Source organism: Apteryx rowi, unplaced genomic scaffold, assembly GCF_003343035.1.
Source record: "Apteryx rowi isolate R43461 unplaced genomic scaffold, aptRow1 scaffold_84, whole genome shotgun sequence".
NCBI classification, from domain to species: domain Eukaryota; kingdom Metazoa; phylum Chordata; class Aves; order Apterygiformes; family Apterygidae; genus Apteryx; species Apteryx rowi.
Genome location: NW_020451138.1, coordinates 1,408,795 through 1,431,149, shown reverse-complemented (window position 1 = coordinate 1,431,149; position 22,355 = coordinate 1,408,795). Strand labels below are relative to the sequence as shown.

The 22,355-nt window shown below is 36.4% G+C and overlaps 1 protein-coding gene across 2 annotated transcripts in view; it reads right to left on the bottom strand.

Annotated features, from left to right (window-relative positions):
* SMAP1 (small ArfGAP 1) overlaps positions 1-22,355 on the bottom strand; it is a 100,711-nt gene that overhangs the window by 9,418 nt on the left and 68,938 nt on the right. For both annotated transcript variants that reach the window (XM_026089996.1, XM_026089997.1), the window contains 2 exons: positions 10,200-10,284; positions 936-1,063 (listed from right to left, as the gene is read on the bottom strand). In XM_026089996.1, coding sequence (XP_025945781.1) covers positions 936-1,063; positions 10,200-10,284 — 213 coding nt within the window. The remainder of the gene's footprint in view (positions 1-935; positions 1,064-10,199; positions 10,285-22,355) is intronic.

Below are 22,355 nucleotides of genomic sequence, written 5' to 3'. Positions count from 1 at the left end.
AGGTGCAGGACCCTGCACTTGCCTTTGTGGAACTTCAGGAGGTTCCTCTCCGCCCACCTCTCCAGCCTGTCCAGGTCTCTCTGAATGGCAGCACAGCCCTCTGGGGTATTGGCCACTCCTCCCAGTTTTGTATCATCAGCAAACTTGCTGAGGGTGCACTCTGTCCCTTCATCCAGATCATTGATGAAGAAGTTGAACAAGACTGGACCCAGTACTGACCCCTGGGGGACACCGCTAGCTACAGGCCTCTAACTAGACTCTATGCTGCTGATCACAACTCTCTGAGCTCTGCCATGCAGCCAGTTCTCAATCCACCTCACTGTCCACTCATCTAAACCACACTTCCTGAGCTTCTCTATGAGGATGTTATGGGAGACAGGGTTGAAAGCCTTGCTGAAGTCAAGGTAGACAACATCCACTGCTCTTCCCTCATCTACCCAGTTAGTCATTCCATCATAGAAGGCTATCAGACTTAAAGCCCAATAACCTGAGGACAGCAAGYAAAAAATAAATTCAGCATTACCTATTAAAAAGGGAATAAAAATGAAGAGTACAAATTAAAAGAAAATATGACTATCATCAACAGGGTAAGACAGAATCCAATTCAGCCAGATAATTAAGGGAAATCAGAAGGCTGTCTCCTAATGCTAATATCCAAGCAGCACGGAAGCTGGAAGAGGTGAGAAAAATGTAGCCATTACAGTTAAAAAAGAGTCTCCAGCCTTAAGTGCTCAGAAGTATGCATTCCTTCTGCGTGAATCTTCACGTGAAGAATTTCTTGAAGGAAAGCATGTATGCATGCATATGTAAGTGTGTGCATGTGTACACATATTTATGCGTACATGTGTATATACATATATATAAACACACACACAGACATGTGTGCGTGCGTGTGTGTGCGTGCATGTGTGTGCATGTGTGTGTACAAAATTTACCTGAGCAGGAGATACAGCAGCTACTGGTAATGGATTAGAGATCATTGGACCGAAGATATCCAGGTCATCATTCAAAGCTGTAACAGTAGTAGTGCCTCCATTTGTAACGGATGCTTCAGCTGGACCATCTTAAAAAGACAATGGATTCACATTTTAAATTGAAAATTGTTAGTGTTTCAACAGAGTGAGAATACTTAAAGATGCCCACCCCACCCCCCCGAAGTTTTATTCAATGTCAGAGATTTTAGACATCTTTCAGATTGTCAGATTGTTCAGATTTTGTAATGGCTTCTCTCCACAAAAACAAGATGTTAGGGTGCTTCAGGAACAAGACACTATTTGAAGACTTCAAGGACAGCAATGCCAGTTTATGAGAACACATCACTCATTTTTTCCAAGTGCCTTCTTCAAGCATACAAGCGTTATTTTCAGTGACAATTTAAACAGATGTCTTATCAAGAAGGCCCAAACTTGGTAGCTACATATCGGACAAAATACACTCTTCTGGGTTCTTAAGTAAAAATTTGTATTTTAGAATGCATGAACTTATTCATAATATGCTAATTTACTCAAGGGTACATGATTAAAGTTCACAGTAGAAGGAAGTCTATCCCCCCTTTTTCAGAAGTACTTTGCACTTCATTATATAGCTTCACATGAAAACCACTGTTAAGCACACAGGGCTAATAGCTATAGAAACCTACGGCTCTTGTTCTGTACTGTTATAGCCTTCTACAGCCTTTGCACTTGTAACCATTTGAATGCATGAATACATTTAGTGATCTAGGTGAAAATGAATACACGTAGGAGAAGAAAAAGGGCTGAAGGATTATGGTTTTAAGTAGAATTGCAAGAAAATATGCAAAAAGATGTAGAGACAAAAATACTACAAAATGTGTTTGATGAGTAGAGTAACAAGTACTCATTCTCATTTGATCTTAAGCTGTCCAAGAAAAAGTAGAATGAGTAAAATTTATTAACCAGTTCTTAAGTTTATCACAAGTTAGTTGGTACTACACAGTGCTCGACAAATACAAAGTTGAGTACAGATTCTGCTGAACGTTATGATGGCTGCATAGTGTTAACAGCAAATTTAAGAAAGCTTTTTTAGGCAAAATAAAAAGTTACTTTTCAAAGTATCCAATACTCACTGCAAATGTCAAATTTCTTTGGCTGAATTAAATCAAAACTGTCTCTCCAACCCAAAGAAAGTCATACCAATTGGCATGGTTGTTCACATATTACTGGAGGATTAGTATTCTAGAAATCACTGAAATACAGTACACTGAATTTTATTCAGTGCTAAAGTACTACTAGCATTTTAAAACAATTTTTTACTTAATTCTTTAACATATTTAAAGAACAAATTTCCTTCTCCCGGTTTCATACGTTGTATCCACGTTTTCTGTATTTCATTATTCAGCATAAGCATTAGTTTCTGTAAATCAAATTTTAACTTATCTACCATCCTAACTGGGGGATATTTTTTCTTACATCACACAATTACACAAAGGTAGCTAACTTCAAATATATCCATCGTCAAGTTCCAACATACAATTACAAACCAACATTCTAATATATTCCAAATTTTAAAAGAGAATACACATTACCGCTTTTCAACTTTCAAAAGCATCAAGGACATTCAAAAACCATTATGTATATTAGAGATAACATGAAACGTATGCCTTACTACACAGAGAAGCATAAAAGGCAGATGGCAGATGTGAGGTTTCTGTATATTAATATTTTCTAGAACTCTAATAAGTACAGAGAAGTAGCCTAATTAGTAAAGAGCACTGGTGAGACACAATATTAATTAAAATCAAATCACAGAAAGCATCCAGTACTTACTTAAAATTGTACAACTTGAGTAAGTTTATTCCTTAAAAATAACATCTCCCTTTGCTCTCCCCTACTTTTGTATTTATGAACACAAATAACCGGCAGCCTCCAGCAGCCTTTGTCACCTTAYATGTAGAATATTATCATTTTTCATCATTTTATTCTGTCACGTACAAAGTCATTGCAGTTCTGCCAGCTGGAGACTACTACGCTTCCCAGCAACCGAAGATGCTGGCACAGAACGGCAGAAAGCAGCAACAGTAAGAAACCTCAAAGCATCACTGGCCACTTCATCAGGCTGGAAATTGCTTGACTGAGGAAACTATAACAGATGACCGGGCAAGGTCTCCAGCGGCCAACTCATACGAGAGGGCCTGAGCTCTGAAGCAACCTGCTCAAAGGATCACCACCCAGTGATGCCTTCCCGTTTCAGTCTGCCTCCCCGTGGAAGGCAACCCCACACTTGGCTGCCTTGCAAGAAAGCACTTATTTCTATATTTATTTTTAAAGATAAACACTGTTAAAATATTTACTATATATTTGAAAACTTGCCACAAAAGTCATTAAAGGTCATAAGTTACCACCCTCCATGCAAAACTGCATTTTCTCTTACTGTAGATGTAGAGATACTAACCTCTATGCCTTAGTCTGTATAGGAAATGTGGCACAATTATAGCTGCTAAGGAAACCACATCTTTGAAATTTCTGACTTCAGCATACGTAAAATCCATGGGATGTTTCTAAAGCATTTATTGCACTTTTTTCATACAGGGAATTATGAAACAACCAAGAGCAAAAGGTGCTGGCGTGCAATTACTTGCGAGCTACATGCTTACTTTCGTGACTACTTCAGATACACAAAATGATTTTGTAATTTATTTTAACATCAAACAGGAATATTAAGTATTTGGTAATTCGCAAATCCATTTCACATCAGTGGTGGATCTAGATGAAATTGTGCATGCTACCAATGGCATGCAGAGTCAATATGGGCCAAAATACCTTGAAGGCAAGGAGATGAGAAGGACAGAAGTGAGCAGCGTTTTCTAGGAACTGAGCCTCAGCAAGTGTATTTATGTCCCAAATTACCCAAAGGTTGTGAGGATGACCATGCTGTCTGCAGGGATTAAGACAGACTTGAGAGCTCCACAAAGGCAAAACAGTCATGGGAATGGCTTGAAAACATTAGAGCCTCTATGGTAAGGAAACTGTGAGCGACTTGCACGAAGACAACYGGCCTGAAGTAGCTTTTCCACCATTCCACCCAGGACAGTGCTTTAAGAAAACATATGTAAATAAATATATTGGAGAGTTAAGTAACAAGCTTCTGGCCTTTCAAAGCACCCTATTCATTTCAGGTCATTCTGCAACAGACAGTTCCAAAAACATCTCCCAAAAGGTTCACTTTTTCAAATAAATATAGGAATGACTAGTGCATAGTTTTCATGCAAAATGATTATCTGGAATTAATAATTTAGTGTTCTCATTTTCTCAGTGAGGTACATGTATTAAAAAAAAAGCAACAAAACAAAACAAAAAAAACCTCATGTCATATTCCAAAGTGGTTCAGTTTCCCTGAATGTAAAAAAGCTTAATATGTAAGACTGAAACTTTAAGTGTAATTATTAGTAAAACAAACATTTCCCATATTTAGAACGGTTATATAAAAACACATCTACATTCTTCAAGAACATAATACTTTTCAAGTGTTTAATATGTTGCTTATAAATTAGTACTATGAAAACCCAGGTTTTTGCTAGGTTGGTCCAAAGCCTTTTGACAGCTATAGGTGTTCTGTAAGAGTTTAATTTGGTAATGTACATACTTTTTATATCTTAGTGAATTTTACAGATAGGGAAATATGTGTTTTTAGATTACAGGTGCAGAAACCAGCCATTTTGAATTACTGTTTACAACACAAATTTAAAATTTGTATGAATAATAATAAGACAGGAGACCCTGTCTTACTTATTTCCTCAAAAAAGTAATGGTTGGAATATTTACATCTATAAAAAAGTTACTCTTAAAGCATTTTTCCCCCAACATGAAACTGAAAGATGCCAGAAAAAGCTCAAATTCAGAGTATGGAAGAAATCTAACAGTATTTTTACTTCCTGTTTATTACTTGTTGCAATATTAATGTATTCATTTAAATATATATATGCACATGTATACAAAGTTGTATTTCAAAATAATACTTCACACATGTTTATGGAGATTATGGATCATTTTCAACTTCGACATGCTCGGTCACTGATCAGAAAGAACTTCCTGCTTTCCTTCCTCCTTTTAAAATACTGCTGTAGTCTAAGAAAGACGCTCCAGTAGAGTTCTGCGTTACTCTAAGCACGTCACTGTTCAAACAACCTTTGCTGCCTACCATAAGCAGCTGATAAGAAATGCTGTGCTTGTGATACAAGGAAACATGAGTGACTTTACCTGTTTCCTAAAAAGACCAAATGAAGTTACATTGGCCTTTCTAAATACTTTGAGAAATCTACAGTTTTAAGCAAGAAATGTCTTACTAAGGGGACCCTCACCGACTTACAGTGAAACGACCTCCTTTTAATGAGCAGCACTCCCATCGCTTGCCTGGAGAGCGCAGCGGTAGCCAAGACGCGCCAGCACCACTGCAACGAGGGTGTGCACAAGGCACAGCTTTCACACTCGGTCAGAGAAGGCGATGTGCAAAATAAACAGATGTTATTGATGTTTTTCATTGTTGTTCCTAAGCTGTGGTCCCGAAACAGATATTTATTAGATATCAGACCAAGAGATCCATCTGCTATTCCTTCTCTTTTTACGTTTATGACAGTACAACAGATCACATCTGACTGCCATATTCTGCAATGACAGCTGCTGCTTCTGTTTTCAGACTAGGAAGTCTTACACAAATTTGTTAGTAGGAACAGAAGCTATTTACCAGGATACATCTAGTGAGAGAAGGGTGCTAGCCAAGGTTACATTTATAATGTTTTTCTCTATATATATTTTCTTAGTACCTGACATTACAATTTCTACTTCAGTATTGCCTTTTGTTATGAAAGCTTTCACATACAGCATTGTTATGAAAGCTTCACATACAGCATACAGCATTGATACTTGCTATATTTATCTGTGCCATCAGTGAGAATGACTTACGGGAGAGTTTCAAAGGACTGGCAAGAGAGGGAAACAGCAAGAAAAAAGATTTATTCTTAAACTTTGCATTACGTTTCTGAAACTCGTATTTTCTATGGGGCAAACTATTTATACAAAATTTGATACTAATCTGCCATATATTTTTTATGTATACACATTTATTAAAGTCATACTAAGACTTGCAATAGAGGGAGAGAATATGATCTTGAATTGGGCGTATATGACTATTCATTACACTAAATTACTAGGAGGAGAGGAAGAGTTGCATACATTAAATAAAACTTGAGACAAAGATAACACAGTTTGTTCTAAATGTTTTTGGAATTATTTACTGCATTACTAAAGCCTTTGCAGGAAGCAACAAAGCATTCATAGGAAGTCTGTTTCTAGACAATACTTCTCAAAATAAAATTTGGAAAGCCAGAGAGCTGACAATGCTTTATGCCCCAAACGGTTGCAGCTATTTTCCTTGTGGGTAGATATATTGCTTATCTAAGCATAACCTTAACAAAGCAGCATTACTATAAATATTATTAGGTATCTGTTATATCTATATACACATATATGATATTTATACGTTTGTAATTTTTTTTTTATTTTATAAATGCATCTTTCCAACATAAGACAAATGCTGCTGCTTTAGTACTTACCAGATAGTACTGACAAAAGTACACTTCTCAGATATGCACCATTCAGCTACATTTCATACTATGGATTAGTTCTCAAAACTTACTATTCTTCCTCAGAATATCCCCCAAGCAGCTAAGCAGCTTTTAGCATACCATACTTCATGTCCAACCGTGCCAGATGAATGTCGCACACCCTCACATTCATTTAACTATAGCTCTCTTTCACCTCTACAATGTGGCCATACCCCACTTTATTGCATCAAAGCTTTTTTCCCCCTCACACAATAATTTACTTATGGTATAAACAAGAGTTTCTTAAAATAAACATGAAGTAAAACAGCATAATAAATTCTTAGTCTTTTCTCCTGGTCATTCATTATAATTTACTACAATGATTATTTCAGAATGTGCAATTATCTGGTTTATTAATGGCACATTTGAATATGGTAAATGATGCAGAACATGTAAAATGCATTTTTCCCCCTTTTCTGATAATTCAGTAAGGTAATATATTTAAAAAATATTAACTTCTCATTTTGTCTGTATTTGTGTAATGCTGAAATAACTTCTAAGCAACATTTCTTGACAAACGATTCAAAAATGTCCATATAATTTTCCAAGAAAAGATACATTCCCATCAGCTATCAAACTCTTTTTACAAATATTTTAATAAACTTTTATTTGCATCAATCTGGCATAAGTGGAGACGTCCAACTTGTAAGAGAAAACCCCCAAATATCAAGCAACACAGAATGCAAGGTTAACATMAACATAAATGGAAAGCAGTGACCCAAATACTGAAGAACTTTGGTTTACATGCTGACATTCAAACTGAAAAGTGTTGCCTGTAATCCCCTATTAAAAATTAATGGTATAAAACCCCATATTAAAGATTTGAGCATTAACTGCATGTCCCCATATTTTCTATATAACACTTTTTTTTTAGTGTGGTCAAGATCCAACTAATTGTAGGGATCATTAAAAAAGTAGTTTCAGACTACAGAAATAGGCAGTGATTTCTCATAGCTTGGGAAGTGAGGGAAGGAATTTGGGGTTACATGGTAAGAACATAGGAATATTTAACTTGCACATTCAGTTCCCCCACCTTTCAAAGTGAGTGGATTACTGAATTAAAATATGCTCTTCCAACAAGAGGCCAAAAGCCATGTGTTTATGTAGAGGGTCATCAAGAATCAAACAGGGAAATTATCCAGAGAAATTAGTTCAGCAAAAAAACCAACATCCAAGCGCTATCTTAACAATAAATTCCCTTGAACAGGGACTCAAGGGAACCACATGAATCCATTTAAGAAGGCTCAGAAGAATCACAAACAGGATAATACAGGCACCAAGGATATCATGCCTCTTCTGCTATTACAGGATTTAAAGATACTATTTGCCTAGGCATACTAGCTTGAGAACGTCACCTTCCATAAAGAAAGAGAAAAGCCAATTTATTTTTAGAAAATTACCTTTTTTAGCTGCAATTGCCACTAGTTTTCTAAGTGCAAGTCCTATTTCACAGCACTTTTTCCTTATTCTGACAGGAGTTTGCTGTTAAAAATCCAGCTGAGACAAAAAAAGCAAGAACCCAGAGGTCTACCTGGCACCCAAAGCTGGCACTGAGGTTTACGCAAAAACCACCACCACCACCACMAACTCCACACACCAACCAACCACACCTTGCAACAGGTTAGGTTGGTTTGAAGGCCAAAATTCTTCTAGCATGAATTACAATCCATTAAAATTACTTGATCTGCTACAACAAGTGATTCCGATTTGCCCCAGTAAAAACCACTCCTGGGCTTCATTTGCAGAAATCTAGTCCTGAGAGAATGAACCATTACCATTAGAAGTGTGTCCACTCAATATGAAGAACAATCTATACAATCATATCCATTTTAATATTGTTTGATATGATGAATATATTGGATTGAAGTGGTCTTTCTTTTAATACTATTTGAATCAATAAATTAAGAACAAGTAGTCTGCTGCAAGAATTCATTAGAAAACTCTCCAAATGAAACATGCTCTCATCGATATACTACTCTTCTGCAGCTCAATGGACTCCAATTGATACCAGCTTACTGCACTGCATTTCAATTTATTTAGAAGATCTTTAAACACTCCTTCCTCTAAAATCATGCTTTCCTACAACACAAATTAAACTCCTCCCTTTCTGTATCTCGCTATGCTTTTTTTTCCACTGAAAAAGCACAGTTGTTGAACACCAATTTCAATACTCTATTTCATATAAAATATTAAGTTAGCCTATGCAGTCCGAGTTCATTATCATATCATAAAACCATATATTACCAAGATCCCTTTCAAATCATGCCTAAAAGGATAAAGAAGTCTGACAATTTCAGAAGCACACAGCGATTACATTTTACTTCTTGATTAGATTGTTGGGCTGGTAAAGGAAAATAAAGGAGGACCAGTTTTCCATCAAGTCTGAATTATTATTTTTTAATAGGTTCATTCTACATGCATAATCTAATTTCTACTGTGTTAATTAAGATTTGCCTGCCCATTGCAGCAGATTAGTTGGGATGGGATGTAGACTACACATATACATAAACAATACAAAAATGATAGTATTTTATAGTGCCTCTATATCCAAAGAGGAAAAAAGCTTGTATTTTAAATGTCAGTGTGAATTCTAAAACAGGGAAAATGGTTCTTGCTTTGCTGCAACATTATTCATACTTTATCTAAAGCCAAAAGTTAAAAAAAGTTTTCTACTAATTCAAGTTTGTAATTATTTTCATCTGCAGCACGTTAAAAGACTTATCAGCTTCCTCCAATATCTTCTAAAAAATGTGGGAATTTAAGAATAACTAGTATATTGATATAAAGATATAAATTGAATATTCTAATATCCACGCACAATTCTCAGAAAGTTTTCCTACCACTGAACAATAAAAGAGATTAAAAATAGTCACTGTAATAATTCTTTTTCCTAGATCCATTTTAATTTTTTATATACTACTCAATGGGAACACACATTTATAGTGTATTATAGTAATATTAGGCAAATGAAACATGGGTTTTATAAATATGGCCTTTAACAAGCAGAGAAAAAGCTTAAAGAGTATAATAGTATAGGCAGACAGTAAAAGTTAAATGATTTGAGTCCAAAACTACTTATTTACAAGACAAATACACTGTTAGCTCTCAGTGAAGAAAACAAAAGGTATATTAGATAAAAACGAATGATTGTCATAGTCAGTTCATACTAAAAAGCCCAATACGTTAAGTTTTACAAAATACTAGTTAGCTGCCATCAAAAGACACATTACTGTTCTTTTAGTATAGGGATTTTATGAAATAACATTTTGCAGAAATACAATTCAGATGACCCCAGCATTTCATTTAGAAATACAGTTGTACCATAAACACCGAAATCCCGCCATTCACAAGCCCTTTGAAGATCACTTGGATAACTTCCCCTTCCCCCAGGAGCTCGTTACTCTCCTTAGCAAAGCACGAGTATTGACACACACAGATCCCCATAGTACTTTCCTTTACAGTTTCAACTTCATAGACTCAGCTAACAGTATCAGTAAGCATAAAGAAAATAAAAACATTTATTAAAATACAAAATGATGAATTTGTGTTTGACTGAAAAACAGAATGATTTATTGCTTACCGAGTCCTAACAGATCAATAGTGGGTTCTGATGACTTTTTTGGACTTGCTTTAACTTCCAATTGCTGATCCTCTTTCTTCTGTGGCTTTGAAGGAAAAAAAAAAACAACAACAGCAAGTAACCTTTCTGAAAAACATACAGTACTTAAAAAAAATATTCCCATTAAAGCCTCTGCCCAGTATCAGAAATAAAAGCCCTTTTCTGTATTTGTGTACCATAAATGGATTTGTAATGAGATAAGTTGCAGATACGGTCAGAAGGGACAAGGCACTGTATAGTAAAATTTATATAATCAATTTTAAAATAAATGTAATTTCCAGTCTAAGTTAAAAATAAATTGAAATATTAAGCTGGATCGCTGCATATCATGCTTCAGGTAAAAAGCTGTCTGTAATCCGAGCTTTCAACGAATTTCAGCATCCAAGCTACATAATTCTGCTGCTTTAAAGAGAAAAAATGTTAAAGTTTTTAAAAGCTTGAATCAAAAAAATAGAAACAGATTATTGCCACTGTTTAGCATTCCTGAAAAGACTATCTGGAGAAACTGCAAACTTTATAGATGCTATGCACAGATGGACACAATCTGTGTTCACGGCCTCTCTTTGTAAATCTAAGGCAAATAACAGTATTTTTCTCCTTTGGAAAAGGGAGTTTCCAGTCTTTTCCTGCCTAGAGATTTCAAAAGGTAAGATGGGATCAACRTGAAATCTGGTTATGACAATGACTTTTCATAACTAAATTTATAGTTCTTTTTCTCATAGCAACCTCAGGTTGATCACTATAATCCATCAAAGCCTCAACTTTTTTACTGAATACAAACTGCTTTAAAGCAGTGACATTACAAATGTATTCTCTTGTAGGCATTCAGTATGCATTTACTCCATTGTTATCACAAAAACATGGCTAGCTGAAGTGGATGGGCTGAGCAGTAAGTAGGGCCATTATCTAGTGCCAGTCAGTGAGCAGCGGTGGCAGCAGCAGAGCCCTGTGGGGCTGGGACCTGGGCTGGGACCATGAGAGCCTATTTCGGTCCCCCCTTTAGCACAGCCATAACGTGGCTTGGATGGAGTCACCCAGTCCTGCAAAGTCACTAAACCATTAAACCTTAATAAGTAGTATTTAGTATTAGAGAACGTTATAGTTCTGTAGTGTGCTTCAATGCATGGGTATAAGCTTTCCTTCTATACGTAATCCTTTACTTCCCTCTCCTGCAAACAAAGGAAAAGAGTAATGAGCTTAGCGTTTATACGGAGCAGTGAGAAAACTAAGGACAGTCAAGGACTGCTCAGTTGAACAGCAGCCTGACACATTACTGACCCCCCTCTTACTGGAGCAATCTTCCATTGAAAATCTCCTCAAAATACTTGCAATAAACCGAGCTCTGCTTCTGTAGTTACAYAGAACAGGTATTTTCACACCCAAACTAGTTCTCACTTCAATTTAAGTCTATCACAGAATCAAAGAATGGTTGAGATTGGAAGGGACCTCTGAAGATCATCTAGTCCAACACCCCTGCTCAAGCAGGGTCACCTAGAGCACATTGCACAGGATTGCATCCAGGCGTGTTTTGAATATCTCCAGAGAAGGAGACTCCACAACCTCTCTGGGCAACCTGTGCCAGTGCTCTGTCACCCTCAGAGTAGTAAAGTTTTTCCTCATGTTCAGATGGAACTGCCTGCATTTCAGGTTGTGCCTGTTGCCTCGCGTCCTGTCTCTGGGCACCACTGAAAAGAGTCTGGTCCCATCCTCTTGACACCCTCCCTTCAGATACTTGTACACATTGATAAGATCTCCTCTCAGCCTTCTCTTCTCCAGGCTAAACAGGCCCAGCTCTCTCAGCCTTTCCTCATAAGAGAGATGCTCAGTCCCCTAATCATCTTTGTAGCCCTTCGCTGGACTTGCTCCAGTAGTGCCACATCCCTCTTGTACTGGGGAGCCCAGAACTGGACACAGCACTCCAGATGTGGCCTCACCAGGGCTGAGTAGAGGGGGAGAATCACCTCCCTCRACCTGCTGGCAACACTCTTCCTGATGCACCCCAGGAGACCATTGGCCTTCTTGGCCACAAGGGCACATTGCTGCCTCATGGTCAACTTGGTGTCCACCAGCACTCCCAGGTCCTTCTCAGCAGAGCTGCTTTCCAGCAAAGGAAATCAAAGGAATATTTGCTTACTCTAGCCTAAAATCCTTATATTTACTCTAACGGTGCTTTTTTCAGGAACGAGTTTGGGAGACTGCCTGCTGGAAACATTCCATGGACAGAAAGGATAATCAGGTTACCCGATTCTGTATCATAAGATACTTATATATGCATAATCACTAAATTTTCATGTTTGAGTGCACAATCTGAAGAACAGTATATATTTTTCATATGCTATTCAATATTAGAGAGAAAAGAATTTATAAATACATTTGGTATTATGAAAAAAGTACATTTTTTAAATTTGAATTATTATTAGGAACATTAACCAATTAACTGCAAGTATTTTAGAGAAGATACATAATTTATCACAACAATTTGTATATTTGGCCTTTCTTCAACAGCTATAAGGAACACTATGGGCCACTGGAGTTGTAAAAAGAAGCATTTCTGACATGTTGCTTGGTTTCATAACACTGACTTTTTTTGTTTAAACAGCTTAACATTTCTGAACATAGAACAACCTCTTGAAATTGAAAAGCAAACCTGTTAGAATTACACTAATGTCCAAATTTTTCATTACTCCAATTAGGTTTACAGTGACTATCTAAAGGCACAAGTCTGAACTACATTAAAGCTTGACAGGGTTGGTTTAAAGCGCAACCTTTTGTTTTCACAGAAACCAAAACACTGCTTTGCATGCATTGGTAAGAACTAAACAGGCAGGATTCAAATGGCATTCTTTTTTATTTAGTCATGTACTTATTGTAGCAAATAAACCTCATTACCTACACTAAAAATACAGTAAAAAGTCTACTTAGGTCCTCTGCTTTGTCAAATGAATTTTTTCAATACTTATCAAATGCATTTTTACAATTCAAACAGGTTAATTTTTATCATAAAAGAATTTTCTTTCACATAATAGCCCAATAACAGTTATTTTTCGTATCGCCATATTTCTGTTTCCTCACCCTCTAAATAAGAAAGGGGTTGAAGCCATAAGGTATAGAAATATTAATTTTCAAAATAAAAAGAAGATACTTTAAGGTATGCTTTCCAACGATTTCTATACCATTACTATATTTCTTTATCAGCAATTTCTTCCCCATTCTATCCCATTGCCAAAATCTAAACTAATATGTTTTAATAGGTTACTTCATAATTAATTCCACTTAGTAAGATTGCAAAATTATTTTCAAGCTTTTTACAACAGCAAATATTTTTAGACATTAATGCCATATTCACTCCTCTGATGGAAATTTTCTACTTAAAGCACTGGTCACAATTTCTCTTTTTCGACTAGACAGTTTTCACCAACACAATAAAACTTCAGTTTGAGAAAACAAAAAAGCTATTTGTCACCTAACAATTTTCCAATATTCATCTTTACAGCAGTGTTCATGATAAGCAATACTCAGCAGACGGTCTGGAGCAAAAAACATTTCCTCTCAACATCCTCTTACCCTAAAGTTTACCTGTAATACTAAGGTGGTTTCCTCTCCCTGTCATTCTCTTACCATAACACACACTAGTTACTGGAATTTTCAATCCTCCTCTCAAATTTGAAACAATTTTAAAATTCATTGGGCCTTCATCTCTGGCTAAGGTGTTGCAGGCCATATATGAAGGGTTTGGGGCAAATTTAGAAGACACACTGGCTCAGTGCCTGAGCTCTGCTGTGATTCAAAGATGGAGAGGGACTTCTCTCAAGTCACCTGCACTAAGGTGTAAATTAAGCAAGCCTGGTGCCGCTGGGCCGAGTAGGAACCAACCACATGCATGCAACTGTTCTTAATTTAAGAATACATAAATAAACCTCCTTCCTCGTACTGTTTCTTAAGATCTTCTTGTTCGCCCTTTAGCCCCATGGATCTTTTAATGCCTGACTGCACTGTGGTCCACCTGAAGAAGGTGAGATGGAAAGCAGCCCCTTATGGAAGTACGCTGTAGCACACAGTTCCTGGCATATTTCTGGGGCTGGACCAGGAGCCCCCCAGAGGTCCCTTCCAACCTTTATTTTTCTGGTACAGACAAGAAGGTGTTGAAACTCTCAGAAAAGAACAAAAGGGGAAGCCACACTGGAGTATTTAATTTCTTTTTAGTAGTTTTGCTTCAGCAGGACTTATACATGACTAAGCTTTACACAGAGAGCAATCTTTAGAGATGTTAAAGCTAAATATTCCACACTTAGTGAGCAGAGAAGTGGGTGACAGGCAAAACACTGCATAGGAAGGCAGTGACATTTCTTAAACTTAATGTTTAATTTAGTGTTGTGCTTTATCTAAAAATCACTGAATTTTGTAGCAGTGTAACATACCATGATACAAACCTGCTTGTGAATCCAGCTGCATTAAGATTCACCTCAGTTTCTACTACTAGTCTGCTTGAATATCACAGCAATTATTTTTAAGTATTGACACTAGTACTAGACAAATTATCCTTTGTTGAGTCCTTTGGGAAAAGCTAGCATAAAAATTGGAGACTAAGCAGCATCAGATAAACTAAGAATAGCATTAAAAATCTGCTATAGTGAAGTCAAGTAGAAGGGGACCGCTACACAATATTTGTGCATTTGCCTTCAAGGTTATTGGGGCTACCATTTCTGACAACCTTCTAGCTTGGCTTAGCAATATATTTGGTTTGGGAGTTTTTGCTTTTTAAGCAAAGTACATGATTTCGAGCAATTCCTATATATATTTACTTCAGGTCATACATAACAGCTTCTCATTTAAGGTCATCTTCATTGTGTTAGTAGATTCTTATGAAACACTGTTCTCTCAAAGAGCAGAGAATTGAAACATCTTGCTTATCTGTTTTTTGCAGCAGTCACTAACAGCCACCACACTATATACTTCAGGCTGTTCTCCCTTTGAATATCTACTGAAACCAAGCAATGACCTCTGCCCTAAATTATTCTGAGATTACTAAAAACAGATTATTTGTAAATAGTACTGAAAGAAACTAGGGTTTGAACAGGCTCCTAGGGAGTCAACTCTTTTGTATCCTCCACATGATCAGCCTATTATGTAGCATTACTTGGAATTTTCTGCCCTAAGAAAAATTGAGCCTCTGTTTTGAGGTGGGCCCAATAACCCCTTTAAGTTATCCCTCAGGTAGCAGATACTACCTACTTGTCTCAAGGAGACAAATAAAGACCTAAACTTGCAACCTTTTGCAAGTATTTTCACCTATAAGGCAAACCTCTTCAGTAGAGTAGTGGGGTACACTTACTCATCATTCAGATCCAGTGTGGGCAACCTTATTTTTGGCAATCACAGGTAAATGGTATCTAGGTGGGATAATAGTCCTTCACTATTTTTTCCCCCCCAAAGTTATCAACTTTTTACTTAAGTATCTTGTTCTCTCAAATGATACAGCACATGGAAATTGTCACCTATTTTGTTCATTCTTGCCAGACATTTTTGCTTTTCATACTTTCAGGCAACCTAGTAATCTGTTAATTTTCTCAATGGAAGGGGCTAAAGCAGTCTTCCATGGTCTGTGGGCAAGTCAGTCTCAGCATCACGCACTGATTTCTCAAGAGCTCGTCTATCTTGGCTGTTGTGATATTAAGCGCAGAGAAACACCGTCTCAGGATAGCTTCTGTAGTCATAAGCCCCCTCCTTTATCAGTAATCACCCAGTATCACCTGTATCTAACATAGCCTCTTCCTGGCGCTCTGTATGAGAGATCATTGTAGTAGCAGCTCTGAAGATTGTTTCAGCACTTATGTGCAAGCATCTTCTGCAGGAATATGCCATATGCATACTCCATACTTGATTATTTTTCACTTTTTTTTTTTTTTTTTTTTTTTTTTTTTAAGTTCTACTGCAGCAAAGAGGGAACAGTTGCTATGAGGATCCGGAGAGGTGTGCCATGCTGATAGTATAGCAAGTCGAATACTAATGGGAAGAATGGAATGAGGTCAAGAGTAGTTTTTCTTCCATTATCTGATTGAAATTTCCTTTTGTTATTCTTCTGAAAAGATCGTGTGATACATAATACAAATGCTACTCCTTCATAAAATACCTGAATTTTGGCTTAGTATTTAGAAGGCATATTAATCATCAAAATATCTCATCATATGGATAATCTGAATAGGCTGCATTTTATTAACAGCATACAAGACAAATGTAAGTAGTTGTGCACTTAAAATTGATGAAGTTGCTACCATGGAAACAATTCCCTCTTCAAGTTTCTGCCCTCATTTAATTCTTTATTATAGTATCCAATGATTATTCACTCCCAATTTTACATCCAAATCAAGCTACATCTAAATCCTGCCTACTGTATCTCTACAATACAGTAAAAACATACTATGACAACRTTGCATTAATACCTTATCCATCAATACTCCTCAGGTAACAAGATAAGTCATCTCTTAATATCTAACTAGCAGCTATTTCTTAAATGATATTGGGGGAAAACAACTGTATTTGAAAATAGTTAGGAACTTCCCATAAATTTATCTGTAACAAATCAAAATGACCAGTGAGGAAAGCATTTCATCCACAGATATGAAGGAACATCTCTTGCCTGTCTGTATTAAATGGAAATTAATGCAGAAATGACTAAATGGACAACCCTTAAATTTCCACGCACTTTCCCTGGAAGTCAATTGGCTCGAATTTAACAGACAAAACTATATATGCTGTGGAATTTCTATAAAACTTCATGTTGCAAGTTAGTCAGCTTTAATGCTTTGTGCTAATAAACCATCACAAACAATTCATGTTCTAACAACTGTAAAAAGCATTCGTCTGTGGATAAAATCAGGCCATCTGTAATTTTTTTTTTAAACAAGCGAGTGAATGGGCCTGCTTAAATAATTTTATGAAATGTAATTTTCTTAGATTCACACTGAGCTGATGCCTTCATTAGTGGCAGCTGCACCAGCTAGCCTGCTTGTAATTCATAGAGCTATTTGGTATGATTTAATCAAAATCACTCTTCAGTCTTGTCCATTTTCCTACCATTTAATCACCATGATTTTAAAACATTTTTCAGTCCATCAGTTTTTGGCAGAGAAATTCCAAAAAATTTGTACTTAACTCAAAATTTGGACTTGTATTTTGTGCAAATTCTGACTACATCCTTACAAGAGCAGAAGAACATCATTCTAGAATATTAACTTTCCAATTGACATGGAATGAGAAAATTTTCCATTCCATCATGAAAAACTAACTTGTAAACTTATAACTTGCAAGCTACACTTACTTTACATTGCTGGTTTTTCCCCATTGTTGCACAGAATAAGTAAGGAAAGAATAACAGAAGTTATCTGAAATTTAATTTAAAAAATAGGGTTTGTAAGAATACCAGTACAGGTCAGGAAAAAAAAACAACCAAAAAAGAATATAAAAAAAATTTATTTGTCTCTGATAGGTCTCAATTTAAAAGGAGAAGTTCAGCTTTATATAAACCAATACTGTATTTTATTAAATTCTTACAATGCATTGTTCTCAGTATAACACTAGGGAAACTATTCTGGTTCAGTCTAAATGAAACACTTGCTTGAATTAGTTGAAAYCAAATAAACCAGTAAATAACACTGTTAATTACTCTAGTCACACATCAAGAATTAGGGTTGATTTTATAGATTTGTTCTCTCTTATATGCTCCTCTAAAGCGCATTTCTAGTAAATAAAAACATTTCTTCAACAGGGACAAGAAAACTAAATCTAGTTTATACCATATATTTTGCAAACTAATTACCAAGAGCAGCATGACACAATTAAGCCATATAAAAATCAAAATGGTTGAAGTATAAATTAAGAAAAGTCTGCAATAGCTTGTCAGCTGAAAACAACACTCATCTTTTAAGCTTAACTACTGCACATCACTTTTGCAGTCAGATCAATTTACAAGATACTTCTACAATACTAATAAATCATTTGAACAACGCTAGCAAGCATTTGTGTATACCCTAGTCACTATGGCAATGTTGTCCTGGTAGACCAGTTGCAGTACTGGAAAGAAGCAACTGGGTCATCAAACCCAGTCCCCATTACTCCTGGAATAGAGCAAAAGAACGCAAGGACTTCTGCATACCGGGTCACCAGAGTAACAGCTAAGGCAAGTGCCCTAGGGACCCTGTTCAGCGGGCAAACCACCACACCACAACAGGCGAGGGCCAAAACACACATGCCAGATGCCTCCTAATCTGCTTTAGGTGATGGCCCCATTTCACAGAAACCATCACGGAAAAAAATGATTTTAAATATTCAAGCTCTACACAAAAAGGATTTTGAGGCAAGTTAAAAGACTATCCCCAGCCAAGCATTATGCTGTCCTCTAAACCAGCAGTTATTAGCAAAAAAGGGCACATTCAGATGAAAAAGCAGCCTCCTCACAAAAAGAAACAGGCGTCAGAACACAGCCCTGCTCACATGGTAAGTTTAACCCCAAGCATTTATTGTTATGACTGATATCAGTAGAACACTATATATTCACCTCTTCTCTAGTTCCAATCCATATTACACAGACTATAACAAACCATCTACCCTTATCACAACGTTTTAATGCTAGCACAAGTTAGTAATTACTTGTTCCTCCAACTGCAATCATGATTCTAAGGACTCAGCCAGTTGGACTAATTGAAAATAGACACCTTTATTTATTTTTTTTTAATAATTTGGAAAAGAACAGGCATACTAAATACATACAAAATAAAATTTAAAAAGTTACAGCAGAATGTGTTGGGATGTGCAACTCGGAGATCGCAAACTACGATCCACAAAACCTTAGTGATAGTATATACACTCATACTATACATAAGAACACAGTCATCACCTGCACACCCTGTTCTGTCAATTATGCAAACTCCTGTAATTAGAAACTGAAAATTGCCCAAGTATGTGAACAATATACTTATTCTAGTAATTGGGTTACACCAAAACATTACAATATTACAAGTTTGATAATATACTGAAAACAGCAAGCTCTATTTTAATCAAAATTGACATGTTCATTTGTAACAAATACCCACAAAAAGTGTGTAATTCAGTACGGTGAATGCAGTGACTCCGAAAAAAGGTTGAAAATGAATCGCAAGAATGAAACACAAGCAACTTCCTAAAGAGAATTTTTAGCATTTAAGAAAAGGGAGTTTTGACCTTTTATTATTTTTTTATTTTATTATTTATTATTTATTATTTTTAATAATTGAAGAGTCTAAAAGTTGTAAGCTAGTCACCCAGTGCTCTTTCTGTAGTCAATGGAGAGAAAGGGAAATCTTCAGAGCATAGTCGTCTTAATCCTATGTTCCAGTATTCTCCTTCTGACTATAGGGGGAATCTAAACTAAGTTATGCTTAGTAAGGTGCCAGTGCTCTAGAAATAATCCCATGCCATGAAGATATTAACACTGCAGTAGTTTTTATAAATGCACTCACATCGAATGCATGTTAAAGAATCATAAAAAGCAAGGATTAACCATTTTTTTCAGAAACATCTTTTGCTGAGACATGGGTTTAGAAAGTTCACTTTAAAAATCAGGGTTAAGAAAACAACAAAACTATAATCTTATTTGACAGAAATGAATTATAAAGTAATCAACTTTATGGACAAAGTATTAATTTGTTTTAAATAATCTGTACCCATTCCTGTGGAAATGCCAACAGCAGATGTATTAGTGAATATCGACATAATATTAATGTTTTACAGTTACCTTTTTGAATCAGAAGGTTCAAAGTGAAATACTGCAGTTTTATTTGCCTGCTGCTCCTAGTCACCTTTACAGCAAAAATATGCTGTAATGGAAAAGCAGCATGTCTCCTCCACTATGTATCTGTAACTCTGTGCAATATGATCTGGCAGGGTAATATCTAACTTGTGTTTGAACGTATCAGTGATTTCTGACTTGTTATGCTACTATATTACATTCTTGAGTGCCTAGAGGTACTGCAGAATTGAAATTATCAAAAGTCTTTGCAATAGAAATCGTGGGCACCGTTAGTATTTCATACCCTCTCTCTAAAAACCTCAGCAGAATCAAAAAAAGATATGACCACACTTTCTGAATTATTCCTCTTAACTTAGTAACTATTTAACTTGAAAAACAGCATGCAATTATTCAATATAGACTTTTATCATATCAGTTAATCTCACAGGCTATTTAATGAGGTTATTTTTTAAACAAAAAAACTAACAAAAATGAGATACATGGCCCTTACCATAACACAAAACTTTTTTGCTAAGAGGAGGATATTTGGGGTGACATCCAGTCTGAGACTGAAGTTTCTACAAGCAAGCTAATTGTGCAGACTCCATTACCATTGGTGTAGCCCAGAGAATGATTCAGCTCACTTGTGACTAGGTGTCTGACCTCAGGGTAAACCAAATCTCATCCCCAGCTACTCAGTAAAAAAAACACTACAGGGACACTTACATAAGTCTCCAGTCGAAGATGAGATGAATACTGAATGCAGGAGGCATACTACACATACAGGTTGTTGCTAGAAAAGAATCTTATTTTGAAAAGCTAATTCCGATTGTTTTTCCATGCCATCAAGTTCAGAGATTCCCTACCTGTTGATCACCTTTTGAAGTGATCACAACTATAAACTGTTTAAAGTCAGAAGTGGTACAGAGACATACCAAGTGACCCACAAACCTCATCATTATTATACATAGGTCCTAACGGAAAGGATCCCAAAACACACAAAAGTAGTAAGACCTTTACGAAACCCAGCTACTAAGCAGCAAGAAAATGGTTTCCTGGAAAACTATTTTAAGTTCTGATACTACTATAACATAGCCCTTAAAAGGAAGCTAATCAGTCTCACCACTATTTGGCCATCAAGTATTGGAAATGGTTACTAAGAAGCACAGAAGACTGTCTTTTACAAAGATTTATAAATCAGTCTGGGACTTTTCATCTTTGGAAATGTTTCTGAACTTCTACAGATATCCTCAGAGATCTCGGAAGCAGTACTGACAGACATCCCAGATCCAGTTCCAGCTCCCTCTAAAACCAAAACTACAGTAGTCATCAATCCAGGAACTCTTCTCAGTCTTGTCAGGATCTGGAAACAGGGTAAACTGAATACATCAGTCTTATGTTCAAAGGAACAGAACTACCTCTAGCAAAAGCCCTGCTCAGAGCAAGAAATGGACAGGCTGAAGAACAGTTTCACTTGTTAACAGTGTCAGATACTAGCACGTAAAGTTTTTGACAGCAGTTTCTTAAATCTGCTACATTAATCCACTAATAGCAAATCAAAACTTTCAGCACACACAACTGGTATGACTGAATACATACTCCAGTGCTGAGGGGATTTGCCAAGAGTATTTGACTTTCTACATAATATGTAAGGGGGGGAACACACCGTGTATGGAATTCAATGAGAAAAGGCAGGAGTTTCAAATATAAGTAGAGATCCAGGAACTTCATGTGCAAGTGTTTAAGGATAATTTCACAACTTGAATCTGAAGTAGATTTTTCCATATCCCTAGGCTACCGAAAACATTAGTACCATAGGTCCTAGAAGTCTACCTTTTTTTTTCCCCTTATGTCTTCAAAATAGTAGTTGAACGCATTCAACTCAGTCTAGAAGCCAGTGGAAAGTAAAGCTGCTAGTAGTTTAAGCTCCAAAGGGGTACAAATGTTTCCATTTCAAATATGTGGGTTTAGTGTGACAAAGCACTTTAGAACAAACTGAATTAAAGCAGAGAGGATTAAGAGATGCTAACTACTGAAGTATGTTATCTCATCTATCAGGAAAAGGAACCTGATTTCTGAACATCTGCCGTTAAGCTCTGTCTTGCAAAAAACAATGGACAAAATGCTGCACTAGGAGTAAGATGGTTTGTATGAGGAATTAATTTATTAACAAAATGCATATGAATATCCCAAACAGGCCCTTCACCCTGCTTTCACCACCACCCCAACATGTTGGCTAAAACAATTTAATAAGCCCTATTACACCAAACTAGAAGGGCATCTTGTTCAGCTCTCCCACAGAAACAGACTTACAGCTTCATCAGTGTTGCAAGAAAGGAGTGCTAGAAAAGGGA